Source organism: Gasterosteus aculeatus, chromosome 5, assembly GCF_964276395.1.
Source record: "Gasterosteus aculeatus chromosome 5, fGasAcu3.hap1.1, whole genome shotgun sequence".
Classification (NCBI taxonomy): Eukaryota; Metazoa; Chordata; class Actinopteri; order Perciformes; family Gasterosteidae; genus Gasterosteus; species Gasterosteus aculeatus.
Genome location: NC_135692.1, coordinates 13,219,740 through 13,233,626, shown reverse-complemented (window position 1 = coordinate 13,233,626; position 13,887 = coordinate 13,219,740). Strand labels below are relative to the sequence as shown.

The following is a 13,887-nucleotide window of genomic DNA, read 5'->3' as shown; positions in this document are numbered from 1 at the left end:
TCAACACATTTCCACTGTCACCTCACATATACCTAAGGAAAGGAATAATACACCCACATACGTGTAATTCAAATCTGATTCCAAAAAAGGGATTTCTACAACATTATCTTTTGAATAACGTTTCCTTTCTTTAATCCAAATGATGATTTAACACAAATATCTGCAGGCAGCCGTGTGAATGTATCAACAGCCCCTGCATGCAGATCTTTCACATTCACAAAACATAAACAATGCTGCCTTGTCACCAGCATCCACTCTGGCGTTCGTGACTACAATCGCCGGTATTGGTGGAAACCATTCTGAGTCGTATCCCTACGAGAGTAAACGACGAGCGATCCAGTCGACGAATCTGCCCACGTTGGCGTAGACGCCCGGCTTGTACTTCTTGCCGCAGCCGTCTCCCCAGCTCACAACGCCGACGACATAGTGGGTCCCATTACGCTCGCACACCAGGGGGCCACCGGAGTCCCCCTGCAAGGGGCAGAGAGGAGGCGTCACCTCTTTCTCTTTACTCTCATGAATACAGCTGCCGGCATATATCACAGGGATGAATAAGAATTCCCATCTCACACACCTGGCAGGAGTCGACGCCTCCTTGTAAGGTGCCTGCGCAGAACATGCTGTCGTCTAAAGACGTTCCGTAGACATGGGGGGCTTTACATTTCTCCTGCGAGATCAGGAGAACACGAGCATCCAGCAGCTGGTTGGTTCCGTACTTCTCTGAGACGAGACAGAGAGAGAAACACAATGTTCAAACGCTCAGTAAAGCCTGAAGAGATGGAGTTTAACTAAGAATCTACTTTCATGCCACAGTGCGAGTGCGAGGCTTCAATGGTTTTTCCATATTGTTTGCAACCCCATTTTATATTTCATGAATGCTGTTAAATAGTTCAGATTCTGGCTCCATGTTGGCATTTTAAAATTTATATTTTACTTTTTCCTGACGTCAGATATTAACTTTAGTAATCCTAAATCTGATGCAACATCAGAATATATTAAGGGCTACATGAAGCATATACTTCATAAAAATATATATTTTTTCAATCGTTACAATAATACTGTGTTTCTCTTTTGTTTTTATTTTGTGAAACAGAGCTCCATCAATGAAGTTTTAGTACTAAAGCACTTGAAATACGTTACCCTGTTCTCTCATGTAAATGCATGAAATAGGCGCCGAGGTGAATCAGATGAATACCCATGAGTTTAAAACATTTTCATTTTATTGGTTTAAATTTTAAAAAAACAAAATATAGCTTAACTCCTCCTTGACTACATATCAACTATCAATATTCAAAAGCTAATCCCATTAACTCAAACTGATCATTATGTTATGACATTCTACGACAGTTTGTTATGCAGTCTGCAATAGAAGGTGCCAATAAAAAGGATACTTACGTGTTTCAGTCGCTCCCCACCCTGAGATCACGCACTCCGTCCCGCTGGCGAAGGGCTGCTTTGGGAGGCAGGCTGTCTTTACAAATCGGGTCTCGTTGGCACAGTACGGTGTGTTCGTTACTTTCAGCTGAAGCATGGCTGCACAGGAGAAGCGCAGAGCAAAGAACGGTGCATGAGCAGTGTACAAATACTCTTTAACTCTCATTGTTGTGTGGCCGAAAATCATTAAAACAATTTTTCTGTGCAACAATTTTTGCTCCACACCAATATCATTGTAAAGAACGAAGGGGGTCTCCCTGTAGTCCTCATGCACGACGGCCTTCTCCACAGGGATCACCTGATCGTATATTTCATCCTTCTCCAGGTCTACTCCTCCCAGCACCACCTGCATTTCCACTCCGCTTTTACTGGTCAAACAAAAGAGTAAAAAAAAAAAAAGCTCAGGTGTGTGTTGATCGATGTTCTCACTTGATCTGAAACTGTTTTGCTGCAGTGAATCCACACTGGCGCTTACATGCAGTGTGCAGCAGTCAGTACCCGGCAGGTCCCGATGAGGATGCCTCCACACACGTGGTCGAAGGACTCCACAGAGCCTTCTGGTCTGGTCTGTAGTGAAACCTGCCACGGATGAGCCCCGGGTTGAGACTTCCTCCCCCCAAAGATCCTGGATGTGCGTCCGGGCTGCGGCCTGCCACACGCGGAGAACTGACCCGCAGGGACCTCGGGCTCGGCCGGAGGGCCTGTTTCGTGGGGGGTCGGTGGAGTGGCTGGAGCTGGAAAGGAGGATGTCAGAATGAGATGTTTTGAGACCATGATCTTTCTGTGTGTGTGTGTGTGTGTGTGTGTGCGTGTGTGTGTTTTACCTTGGGAACATTCCCTGACTTTACAATAGTCCCACTTCAGTCTGCCGTTCCTATTAATGTAGCACCAGGGCTGATCATCTCCATCAGGGTTCCTTCAATACAGAAGAAGCTTTTTAAAAAGCTTTATTGCATCAGATTCATGAGTGAAGTTTATTCTCTAAGATTAAAAGAAGCTTCACAGTCCATCACTAAACACACTGCTTAGACAACCAGTTTGTCAGTTAGACAAACATGTGGACAGTAACCATGTGTGTAATATTTACACCAGACACCTCCTCACCTGCAGTGATTGTGTGGTCCAATGCCGTCAAAGCCTGCATACTCTTTGAAGGGATTGCTCCCTTTCTGCAGGATGAAATAGGAATTCCAGTCCAGACACTCTTCCCCATCGACTGCTACACTCACCGTGCCGCGGTAAGACTCTCCGTCCCCCCGGTAGCAGTCGTTTGGTCCTAGGAGAAAAGACCAATCAAGCCATGCCCTTGCATGGGATACTTGTGTTTCTTCTATTTATGACGGAGAGAGAATTGCATTTACCAACTTCGCAGAACTTTCCACTATACCCATCAGGGCAAAAACATTGGAAGGATGAGCGTTTGGGACTCATGCAAGAGCCTCCATTCTGACAGGGATTGGGCCTACAGCGAGAAGCTGTGAACAGAGGCAAGTCAAAGAGCGTATGACGTCCAGCGTGCAAAGGCATCCATACAACAGGACTAATATAGTTTAAAAAACAAATCAATCACATGATGCCAAATATTCCTTAAATCAAATCAGACCTTTGGTGCAGTTGGGTGGTCTGTATGGATGCTTGCACTTGCACTCGTAGAATGGAGCTGTAGATGTGTAAATACAGCTTCCATGGCCACATTTCACGTTCTTGCAAACGTCTTTCACTGAAGAAAACACGGTGCATTCATTGTATTAGGCTTAGTTTAGAAAGTAAGTTTAAGGTACGTGCAGAACTGCTGCCACTGCTCAGTCTTCTCTTGTTTGCTTCGTTTATTAGCCTACTAATATTGTGCAAAACAATTTTCTGCTTCACATTGTTTTGTATTATTTGTCTGCATTGTGCTTTTCCTACTTTATTTGAGGCTGGCCTTCCTCCTCTAAATTCTTTGTCGTATTCATGTTTCACCTTCTCCTGTTATGATTTTATATATACGTTTTGTTGTATTGTTTTAATGCAGATTTGACATTCGACCAACGAATCGAGAATAAGACTTTTGGCTTCAAACATAAGTACATTTACAACTATGGTAATTAGTGCGTATTTTCCCTAAAAACAAATAAAATCAAGCCTAAATTGACATTCAAACTCACGTGTCTTGCTAACACTGTGCATTTGTTGTTACTTGCATTGGGGGGCATATAAATCCCCTTAAATGAACTTTAACTTGGAACCTGAATCAAATGGTAAGCAAGGGGAAAAAAGCAAAATCTTTAAAAACATTATGCTCCACGCTTTTACTTTTAAATCTCAGAATTCATTGCGTGTGCATTCAGGTGCAACACATTGAATTTGATGATTACGGCTCACTTGTACCTGATCTAGCCTACCTTTCTGACACTTCTTCCCCGAGTACGACTCCGGGCACGAACATCTGAAGCTCCCGTCAGCAGCGTGGTCGCAGCGGCCTCCGTTCAAACACGGGTTCGGATCACACTCATCTAAATGAATACAGAAACATAACCAGTGTTTGCAAATGTAAAGACCTCACGTATAGTCCCACATGTTCGAAGCAGAGTGCAATTCATTACGCCTGCATCCATCTAAGTTAAACTACCGCCGGCGTTCAGTATATACAGGCAATCAAAGCAGGTGTAATTTACCTGTGACGTCCATGAGGTCATACAGCCAGTCATCTTCATACAAATCCCAGTCTGCTGCCGGGCTTTCAGTGGTGTAATCGTAATAGTATTCATAAACTGTGTCGGAAAGAGAGGCATTTGGGGATTTCAGTCATGAAAGACTTGGTTTTACTGAAAAGTCAAATTAAAAGTGTTTTTTTACCATCAATGTCATGTGCTGCTGTGATAACCTGCAACAACATATTTACATGCCTTATCAAGTCAAATCAGTTTTAAAAATGTTTCTTCCTATGCTATGTGCATACTTACATACAATTCCTGTTGTAAAAGTAAAGTTACGAAGCAGACGATGTTGATGGAGAGCCTGGCCATGATGGAACCAGTGAGCATATAAAGTAGGCTCTTTTTCTCCTAAATAATCCCTCACAAACACAGAGACCCTGAAACACTCCACCCGCCTGTTAATCATTGGTACGCTGCATTGATTTTACAGGAGTTCCATGTTACCCAATGCTCATTTTGCCCTTTGACCTTTTCCTGTTGACGTCACCAACAGCAGCAAGAACATTATAAAACAATATAACAAGAGGCTGATTCCAGACTGCACCCTTTTCACAGTCTGAATTTTTAAAATGTACTGTGTAAAGTTCTTTTATTTCTTCGATTAGTTTGTACTTGCTGGTCTACAATTTACAATTTTTGCACACAATATGTAAACTACCATTACTCGGTATTGCAATGTGGACCGTATTGGGGTTTGAACATCTAGCAGTTAATAGTGTTTTAATATGTATTTTTGCTAACTGCCGAGCAATCAGTATTTGTTTAATAACTTGCACAGGTATGCAATTCGTCACATTTGAGCCCTGTAAGCATTATATGCTCATTATAATTGCATGATAAAATAACTGATTTTAAACGTCTCTTTGTCAACTGATGGCAGCATACATTATTGTCACCAATCGTTAATAAGCTTAAAACTGGACGCAGGAACGACACAGAAAAAACACATTTAGTCAGACTTTTTGATTCGTCAGCTGAGCTGTTTTTTATTCAGTGATCACTTTACAGTGGGTGCAAAAGCATATTCTCTATAAACTATATATAATGTACATAAGGAGAGTGTGGAGGCCAGAGATCAGATTAGAGTCCCTCCCTTTGTTACGCTCCTCTTGCGGGTAAACTGGGTCATCGCCTGTTCGCACAGTGCCAACCGGATAAAATGGATTTGGGTTATTGACAATTGGAGTGCTAGTAATGCATTCAGCATATTCCATTCAACTCTGCCCTAGCATTTGATTATACAGTCTATATTCAGAACAGACACTTCAAAACATGCAACCCCTGGATAATCATCATCAGTGCCTCCAACCATGATTGTTGAATTGCATGGTATGAAGTAATCTAACAACCATCCATCATTCTAGTGGTGTTATGAACCACATGCAGAAAAACACAGCGTTAAGCTCAGTCCGTCTACAAACCACTTGGCGGTTATTGAGAATAAGTCTGAAACCAAAGCATTCACATTTTCATTGCAATCTCCCAATGCTGTAACCTTTAATATTGTTCTGTAAAACATACAATTCACTGTCTGCAGCACCAGACAATATGGAAAATAATCTGGAAATAATTCACAGGTTTTCCCCCAGAAACAAGAGGGAGTTGGGTGCAGTATCCAGAAAGTAAAAACAATATAAAAAGACTATAAATATAGGCATATATTGCTAACTTCAGTCAGCAGCAATAGTCCGTGCGTCTCACTATCAAACTCCATGACCACAGATCAAAAATGAGTCACGGATGCTTGTTTGTCTCTCTGCTCGCACAGTGAGACTTCTTCAGGTCCAAGCGGAGTCTCGGGATGAAGCCTCGTTCATGTGTATTCGGATTTGCGGATGTAGTTGGAGGGCACGTAGCCCCGCCGGCCTGCCGCCTCGCCCAGCCACCATTCGCTGTTGCCGTTCATGTCCTTGAACTCCAGTATCCGCAGCCGCTGGTTGGCCGAGATGCTCAGTTCATTGGCACAGCGGGCGTCGAAGGAGTAGAGAGCGTAGAAAAACTACAAACAAATGAACAAAAACCGTGTCATCGTTAATTTGTGTTATCTTTTCTATTTTTAAGGGCATTAATAACTAATATTGGTGGTAGTATCAAGGATTGGCCCTGACATACTCACTCATCAGAATATTTAAAGTTTACCGTAATATTTACTGTTATCTTTAAAGCTGTGTGCACTTCTTTTGGTATGGTAAATGTTTGATTAAAGTCACACTAAAGTTTACCTGATGGCTATCAAATTCACTCTCTTCTTCCGGCTCCGGTTCCGGCTCTGGCTCCGGCTCAGGTTCCGGCTCGGGCTCCGGCTCGATGTACTCGTCTCTGTGGTAAGAAGCTTTCTTCTGGCCGCTTCTATCTCCATTTCTCCACTGGCTCGAACTGTACGTTTTGTCCGTGTGTCCGTACTGCTGCGAGCTGCTGTTTCCGAGCGAAGAGTAAGAGTCCGTCTCCGAGAGGTCCGACGTCTCCTTGTGGCCCGGATAACTCCCGTCGGACGCGCCTCTGTGATTCGCCGAATGCCGGTGGGGCGGCTCGGCGTCTCTCTGCCCGGAGGAATTCCGGTGCGTTTGGCTTGAGTAGTCCTTGCGGTTTGAGGGATTTCTCGGGGAGGAGCTGATGGAGTTGCTCTGACTGGCAGAGTCGAGGTGGCTCCTACGAGAGGAGGCGGAGTCCAGCGAAGGCTGCGGCGATGGATGAGTCTGGGGCTGCGAGGTGGAAAAGCTGACGGTGGCCGTGTCCTGGTTAAAAGTCAGTGTGCTGTTGCTGTTTTGGCGGGAGAAAACGGGCGAGGAGCCGCCGTAGCCCGACTCGTTAGACGAATGGCTCCCGATGGAGACGTCCGATTGGCTCCTGCGTGGGTTGTAGGGTTTGAGGAAGGAGCTGTACACAAAACCCTGTCGGGCTGAAAAAACGGAAAAAAAAGCAGTCGGATTAACAATATGTCAAACGTTACAATATGCGGCTGATTGGAACAAAAAGACCCACCTCCATTATCAATCAGCCAGCGGTTGTAGCTACCCATGGGGTCCTGCTGCTTGATGACCCCCACAAGGTCTCCTTCTAGTAAGGACATGTCCAGATCCTGCGCTGCATTGAAGTTCCTCTCAGCCTGGAAGAGTTTCTCGGGAGTGTAGCGTACCAGAAGTCCTGCGCGGTGCTCATCCGTCTGCATGACGTGGTTGGGCTGGAAGCGACAAGGACAGGCCTATCGTTTAGATCCCGATCTTTCGTGGTCACGCACTATGCATTATATTCACGCGGTATCGAATGGAATGAAACTTACAGGTGCCTGCAGCTTCCTAGACGTCGGCCTCTCGAGCGTCTTCCTCTCAGAGGTCTTTTTCGTGGAGGTGGCTGGAGGGAGGTTCTCCGGGCAGAAGCTGAAGCTCTGCAGAAGTTGGAGAACTCGACCGTACTCCTCTTGGAACTTGGAGATCAGGTTGCCCTCTGTGCCGGCTTTGTTCGAAAACTGGAGACGAAAGGGAAAGTATTTAAAAACAGGTTTCCTAATCCGACCAACGCGTGCATGAGAAAATGTCCCACTCCCTTCAAAACCCTTAAAAACAAAGTTCCTCACGGCGTTCACGAGGGGCGTCAGCTCCCCCAGTGTCCTCTTCATGAAGTCCTTCTGGGATTGAGCGAAAGCCCTCACGCAGCCGGTGAACAGGTCCTCTGCGGCGCCGTGGAACTTGGGGAGCTCGTCCAGAAGTTGGGCGTTGAGCGCCTCGTAGTTGTTGCGCGCCGCCTGCAGCTCGTCCTGCACGCGGCGGTCCTTGAGTCGGTCGGCGCGCTCCTTGCAGTTGTCGTAGTCCAGCAGCTTGTCGAAGCGCTTCTGGATGAGCTTGTGCGGCCCGGCGAACATGAGGAGGAGCTGGTTGAGCGGCTCGATGACCAAGGCCTCCGTGCGCTCCTTCTGCTCGGGGGGAACAAGATAACGGGATTTGATCGGAGGGCTTTCCCGGGGGGGAGGGGGGGGCACCAAAAGGAGGCTAAATAAAGGGAGAACACTCACAAACTGTGCGAACTGTTCGTCGCTGATGGAGCGGTGAGCTCTCTGGAAGCCCTCGGGGCCGGGGACGCTCCGCTCAGCGTAGATGTCACAGAAGCTGATGGCCGCCAAGACCTTTACGGACGCCGATTCCTGGAGAGATTCGTTGTATTACAATCCACGTTGAAAAAGTCCAAGTCAAAATAATTAGATTTACACTGAATATATGTTGAATGCGCTAATAATTTAAAATCTTTACGTCCTGCAATTAAAAATGTATGAACGTAATCCGGAGTACAGAGTTATGTCCGAATAAATTAAGAATTATTACAGTATTTTTTACAGACACCGGACATTTGACCCATGACAAACACGGTTCTGCACAGGTGTTGATGACGATCATTATGTTAACAAACATAAGACCTTCTGTTGATTTTACATGCAATAAAACGGCATGAATGAAGCACATTATATATGTTCATCTACTTCTCATATGGTATAAATAACAAAGATACTAAAATGCTCCTACCCTTATATGTTGCAGGTACAGGGATATGTCCCTGATAAAAGACTTGATGAGTCTCTCCTGCAGCCGGAACCTCTTCTCAGCCTCATCGAACGCTTCATCTTTGATCTGTGGAAGCGACGCAGGTCAGAAGATCAGGACAGACGCTTTCGTGCACCACATTTACGATGCCACTCGCAAAATGAGCAGCGATGTACCTGTGGGGAGATTCCTGTGAGGTGTTTGAGGTGGCTGCTGACGCGGTTGGATTTTTTGATGATGGAGTGCATGCTCAGCTTGGAGATCTTGTCGATAAACGTGTCCTCGTCGCCTTTCCTGTACTTCACCACTGTGGGCAGCGGAGCGAAAACAGTTCAGACTCTGTCCTGGATAAAACGCTTCTCCAAATACACAGCAGCCTTCAAAAAGGGATTTTTTTTTTTTTTTACCGAGGTCCTTCCTGCGCTTGAACTCGTTGATGTTTACGTTGATCTCTTTGATGGCCAGCAGAGCTTTAGTCAGCTGGGGCCGGTCGTGGTGGCTCTGCGGCGTGGCCCCCAGCAGCTCCATCAGCAGCAGCGGGTAACGCATCACCCGCTGCACCGGCTTGATTAAGAAAGAGCCGAGGTTGATGTAATTTGTTTTTCCCCTGAAGAAGAGACAGAGGAGGGAGTTGGTTTGTAGAGAAACATCGCAATACTGAAAACTGAGACAGACTCATTTACAGCCACTATCACAGCCACAGCTACTGATTTGCGTTCCCGTAACACATTTCTCTACATCATGTGGATTGCATGATCCAATGATGCGTAACCATCATCATATATTCACATATTCTGATGATGATCAGTAGAGTTTTTGAGAGACATGAAGGAACATATTGATTTGCTTTAATGCGATCTTGAGGACAAATTAATTTAGCAACCAATCCAATTGCATGATGTGATCTTTTCTCAGCATTTAAAGACAATTTCTTGCTATTGGCAAAGAACAAATTGGTGTTTGATTTATGGCAACCAATTTAAGATTAACATATTTTTACATTGTTTACGGCCTTGGAGGTGGATTCTCTATAAAGATAATCTTCATATTTGAATATTACAACATTCTCATCTTTAAAAAAAGATCACTTCATGTAAACTGCTGTTGCTGTTTTTATCCAGTAGATGGCATTAGATGTTTCTCAGGATGCATATTTCTCTTCACATAAACAGTATGCAGAATTCCCAAGCGCATGCAAACACAGTTCGGTTCAGTCAAGCAGAGAGAATTGAAATGGCAGCACAGATGTTTTTAGAATGTCCCACACTCAGGTCACACACACAGAGGTCATTTCCAGGGGAGTTAGTGAGCAAAGGGAATGCGATTCTCATGCTGGGAATCATGATGACACTCATATTAGAGACTTACCACTCGCGATAAATGGCCCTGTTGGAGGAAAGATTGGATAGATGACAAAAACAGGATTTATAAACCGATGACCAGGATTTCAGGGAGATGTGTTAAATACTTTGACTGAATCCACAAAAGTTAGGTTGGACTTTGCAAAGTCAATAAAAAAGAGAAGCCGGCCACACCCACGGTTGTTATGGTTCTGTTGTGAATTTTCTCTTGAAGCTGGACAGAAGCCCAGTGTGGCAATAACAGGTAGGGCAGAAACTATGACCTTTTCACAGCTCAACATACCCACACACTTTAGAAAATATAACACACTGATAGCAATATTATGGTTAACAAACAAAAAGACGTGGAACTTATTTTACAATAAATGCGTTATTCAAACAAAGGGTTGACAGCACACACAGCTGTGCACACTGGTTTTCCTTATATTCAATAAGACTCCCTCTTGAAACCGGCACCCTTTTTTTCCTCTAAAGCTTCTTGTCTACTAAAACCGGAGTTTATCTCTAAACACAGACTGACTATGCTGACTATTTACGACAAGCTCGATTGTTTGCGTCACTGATGGTGAAACCAGACAAGTGAAACCAGGTGAGGCGCATTTTTCCGAGCGGCTTGATCTAACGGCGTTCATGTTGGCTGACATACCAGGAATGGACTATGAGTAACGACTGCCCTTTTCTATTAAAACTTGCCAATAAATCATGGTTCTGTAACAATTTATTGAGCTCCACAAACAAATGATCAATAGCCTTTTATGGTTGATGTTCCACATTGATTATTTCCATTAGTGGCAGCTGGTGCTTTCTTGTACTTGTACACACATACAACAATATTTCTGAAGCGAAACAAACAGGATCTAATCTGTAATCTGAAACTAGAGAGGGACTTCAGCCGTAACTTGCTCCTCCCGGCGACTCACCTCAGTCTCTCCAGACACTCCAACACGTGGCACTGGATGGTCTTGTCCTTCTCGTAACTCTCGAGCAGAGATATGGCATCGTCGTGGTTCTGGCAGTAGGTCTTGTACACCTCTTCCAGCTCAGCTTTGAACTCCAGAAATATATTTCCTGAGACCAGAAGGTGGAGAAACATAAGGACATTTGTAATTCAAAAGGGGGGGGGGGGGCAGAAGAAGAAGATGCTTTTAACTTGTGACCCTCAAACAGAGAAGAGGATGTTAAAGAAATCTGTGATTATTTGTTATTTTTTAACTTCCTTCAACAATTAAATATTACAACCAAAGTCTCGGTGAACCAATTGACTGTGATCAGGTGACAGATTATGGTTGAAATGTGGATTAAGTGAAGAGCCCAGGGAAACACCCTCTAACAGAATTAAAACAGAGGATATGCATTTGTTTTTAAACATGCTTCTTACCAATAGAGTCTGTGTCCTGCAGCGTCTCTAAGAGGCGTTGTGACAAGTCGATCACTGAGCCGAGGTTCCCAAAGAGCCCATCAAAGTCCACATTCTTTACCTTCCAGGAAATGCACACAGTAAGTTTCAAACACGTGATAAAAGTTGTTCTGTGCAGATTTAAAAAAAAAAAAGAAAAAAAATTATACTTTGAGCATCCTGCTTATGTTTTTGTTTCAATAGCCTTAATTTAAAAAATATTTTATTTCTATTAAATATAAGATGAAAAGGCACAGTAAATTCAGCAGAGGGCAGTAAGACAGAGTAAAGTAGATTTATGTATACAGAGAGGCAAAAAAACTCTCTAAAGTATGCTTCATGATGATATTTTATCCTGAATATGATGTTACATAACATTTTCTGTTGCTCTTTGCCCTTTTTTGTCTCTGTAATATCTAATATCTAATAATATTTCACAGGCAGCTCAGATCAACAGAACCCCATCGATCCAAACACAGGAAATAAGAAATGTGTCAAAACATTTACGTTGTGTGCAGTCATGAAAGTGACACCAACCAATGTGATTTTTAGCCCTTTTTAAAAACAACCCCTCAGACTAGGAGTGTTTTCAGCCCCCCCCCCCCACCATCCCCCCCATCTCCAAAATGTCCACATCTTTCTACCTGCTTCTTCTGCAGCGGCTCGACGATCTCCTCGACACACATCTGCAAGTCTTTGATGTAGTCTTTCTCGGTCTGCAGCAGCTCCTCGATGACCTTTGACCTCTTCTCCAACATCCTCAGCTCGGGATCCTCGGTGCCTGCGTCGGCAGCGGGGGCCGAGTCCGAGCCCGGTGTTGGGTCGAGCGGTTTGGGTTGGGAGGACAGGAGCGTCATCTCTGGGGACGGAAGAGGGGGAGAGGAGACAGATTTAGCTCCACAAACCGAACTTCTCTTTTATCACTGTAATAACTTCCAGAAGACTGTGACACTTCTGCTCGTTAGTTGCTTTAGAATTGGCCCGGACCACAAAGCTTGCTCTAACAAAAAAACACAAAAGGGGGTTTTCTAAAGATGACAAACTCTAAAAAAGGGAAATAAAAAATAAAAAAAACATTCCCAGCTCATGTCTCCATTCATTGTTTCCAAACATACTCCCGCCCGCCCACCCTTTGGTCCTCCTCTTGTCTGACTGGCTTTGGATCAATGTCTCTGCTCTCAATCCCAGAGGGCTGATCTGTTGGGGGGGGGGGGGCCTGGGACTGGAGGGAGAGCCCGGTTCACGCACCATCGGTCTTTATCAATGGACCCAAAACTGGAGTGGACTCGGGCTCTTTGTGTGTGGCACAATGGCCTGTGACAGCAGCCCCAGACGTACAGGCTCTCTGGGGGCAGTTAGAGGCAGACTGAGAGACAGAGATAACAGTACTGTAGAGGGATGCTACATGCTGTATAACTCTTCAAACAAATCCCCACATCCGCCCTCAGAATTGATTTCATTACGTAGTGAGATATTGCCCCTCTCAGGATAAAAAGGAGATTCACTATATTTTTCTTATCGTCAACAACGATCATTAAAAGGAAACTGAATTGTTTGTGTGTCGTAACTCTGAGTTTATTTCCATCTAAAAAAAACCCAAATCAAATCAATTCAGCCACACTGTTGGAGTTGCTGACACGATTCTTTAGTACCATGAACAAGGTCACTGCGATTTATTTTAAGTCAATACCTAAACACACCACCACTTTGCTGTCTGCAGTTTAGGAATATAATTTACCCTTTTAAGCTTGTGAGAATATGAATTAATGGCTCGTTCCTTTCTACGATTTACATCGGGATAAAACGGTGGTCATAAAGCGCCATGAGGCAGACAAACACAATGTTAATGTCTCCTGACCAAATATAGATCATTGGCTGTTCAATCCTGCGAGTGAAGCAGCGGACACACTTGCGCTAGAAGTCTGATGCATTGCGATGGATGACCACGAATGAAAAGACACCGCTGTCGCTCTCTAACAACTTCAGAGGAAGCAGCATGCGCTGCGCTGCGTTTACCGACCCGGGTGACGTCACACAGGCTCCTTGAACAGATGCTGTCGGGGGCTAATGAAGTTAACTCTGCTTACCCTCGTTACCCCCGTGCACGTGAAAATACACTCACACACACACACACACACTCTCACACACACACGCCGCCTGTTGCACCATCACACTTTAGTTTGAATGACATGAATGCTGTTATTTTAAATATTATGAACCAAACTGACTATTTCTCATCAGCAAACATAAAACCTTGTCAAATTTATTTGCGGAGCTTTTTACATCCTGATACAATTACATTGCAAAATGATTTAGATTTTATGACCCGAGTGTTTGTCTGATCCTCGGGCCACCTGCCTTTTGTCTCCCCTAACACCCCCCCGCCACCCTGACCTCATCTCTCTTTCTTCACGTGACTTGGCTAAAGCTCGACTCGAAAGGAGCTTTTCCTGACCGCTTGCACC

General features: G+C 44.5%; 2 protein-coding genes across 4 annotated transcripts in view; both read right to left on the bottom strand.

Moving 5' to 3' along the window:
* Window positions 1-108: 108 nt before the first annotated feature.
* On the bottom strand, window positions 109-4,557 carry habp2 (hyaluronan binding protein 2). Of its 2 annotated transcripts, XM_040176677.2 has the most exons (13): window positions 4,380-4,557; window positions 4,273-4,300; window positions 4,092-4,187; window positions 3,819-3,929; window positions 3,038-3,154; window positions 2,796-2,909; window positions 2,539-2,710; window positions 2,259-2,350; window positions 1,910-2,168; window positions 1,660-1,802; window positions 1,396-1,533; window positions 575-720; window positions 109-471 (listed from the first exon to the last, which is right to left on the bottom strand). In XM_040176677.2, the coding sequence occupies exons 1-13, from the start codon at window positions 4,458-4,460 to the stop codon at window positions 313-315; spliced, it is 1,656 nt and encodes a 551-aa protein (XP_040032611.2). In that variant the 5' UTR covers window positions 4,461-4,557; the 3' UTR covers window positions 109-312. The 2 variants fall into 2 exon arrangements, with proteins under 2 accessions (XP_040032611.2, XP_077959633.1); XM_078103507.1 differs by having other exon boundaries at window positions 1,910-2,350; window positions 4,380-4,552.
* Window positions 4,558-5,092: 535 nt separating this feature from the next.
* The window catches only part of dnmbp (dynamin binding protein), a 32,635-nt gene continuing 23,840 nt past the window's right edge, over window positions 5,093-13,887 (bottom strand). For both annotated transcript variants that reach the window (XM_040176821.2, XM_040176823.2), the window contains 13 exons: window positions 12,067-12,281; window positions 11,405-11,504; window positions 10,947-11,094; window positions 10,034-10,051; window positions 9,073-9,272; window positions 8,842-8,972; window positions 8,648-8,752; window positions 8,143-8,271; window positions 7,708-8,043; window positions 7,414-7,599; window positions 7,116-7,314; window positions 6,356-7,032; window positions 5,093-6,132 (listed from right to left, as the gene is read on the bottom strand). In XM_040176821.2, the coding sequence (XP_040032755.2) occupies window positions 5,947-6,132; window positions 6,356-7,032; window positions 7,116-7,314; window positions 7,414-7,599; window positions 7,708-8,043; window positions 8,143-8,271; window positions 8,648-8,752; window positions 8,842-8,972; window positions 9,073-9,272; window positions 10,034-10,051; window positions 10,947-11,094; window positions 11,405-11,504; window positions 12,067-12,281 (2,630 nt within the window). In that variant the 3' untranslated portion in view covers window positions 5,093-5,946. The remainder of the gene's footprint in view (window positions 6,133-6,355; window positions 7,033-7,115; window positions 7,315-7,413; window positions 7,600-7,707; window positions 8,044-8,142; window positions 8,272-8,647; window positions 8,753-8,841; window positions 8,973-9,072; window positions 9,273-10,033; window positions 10,052-10,946; window positions 11,095-11,404; window positions 11,505-12,066; window positions 12,282-13,887) is intronic.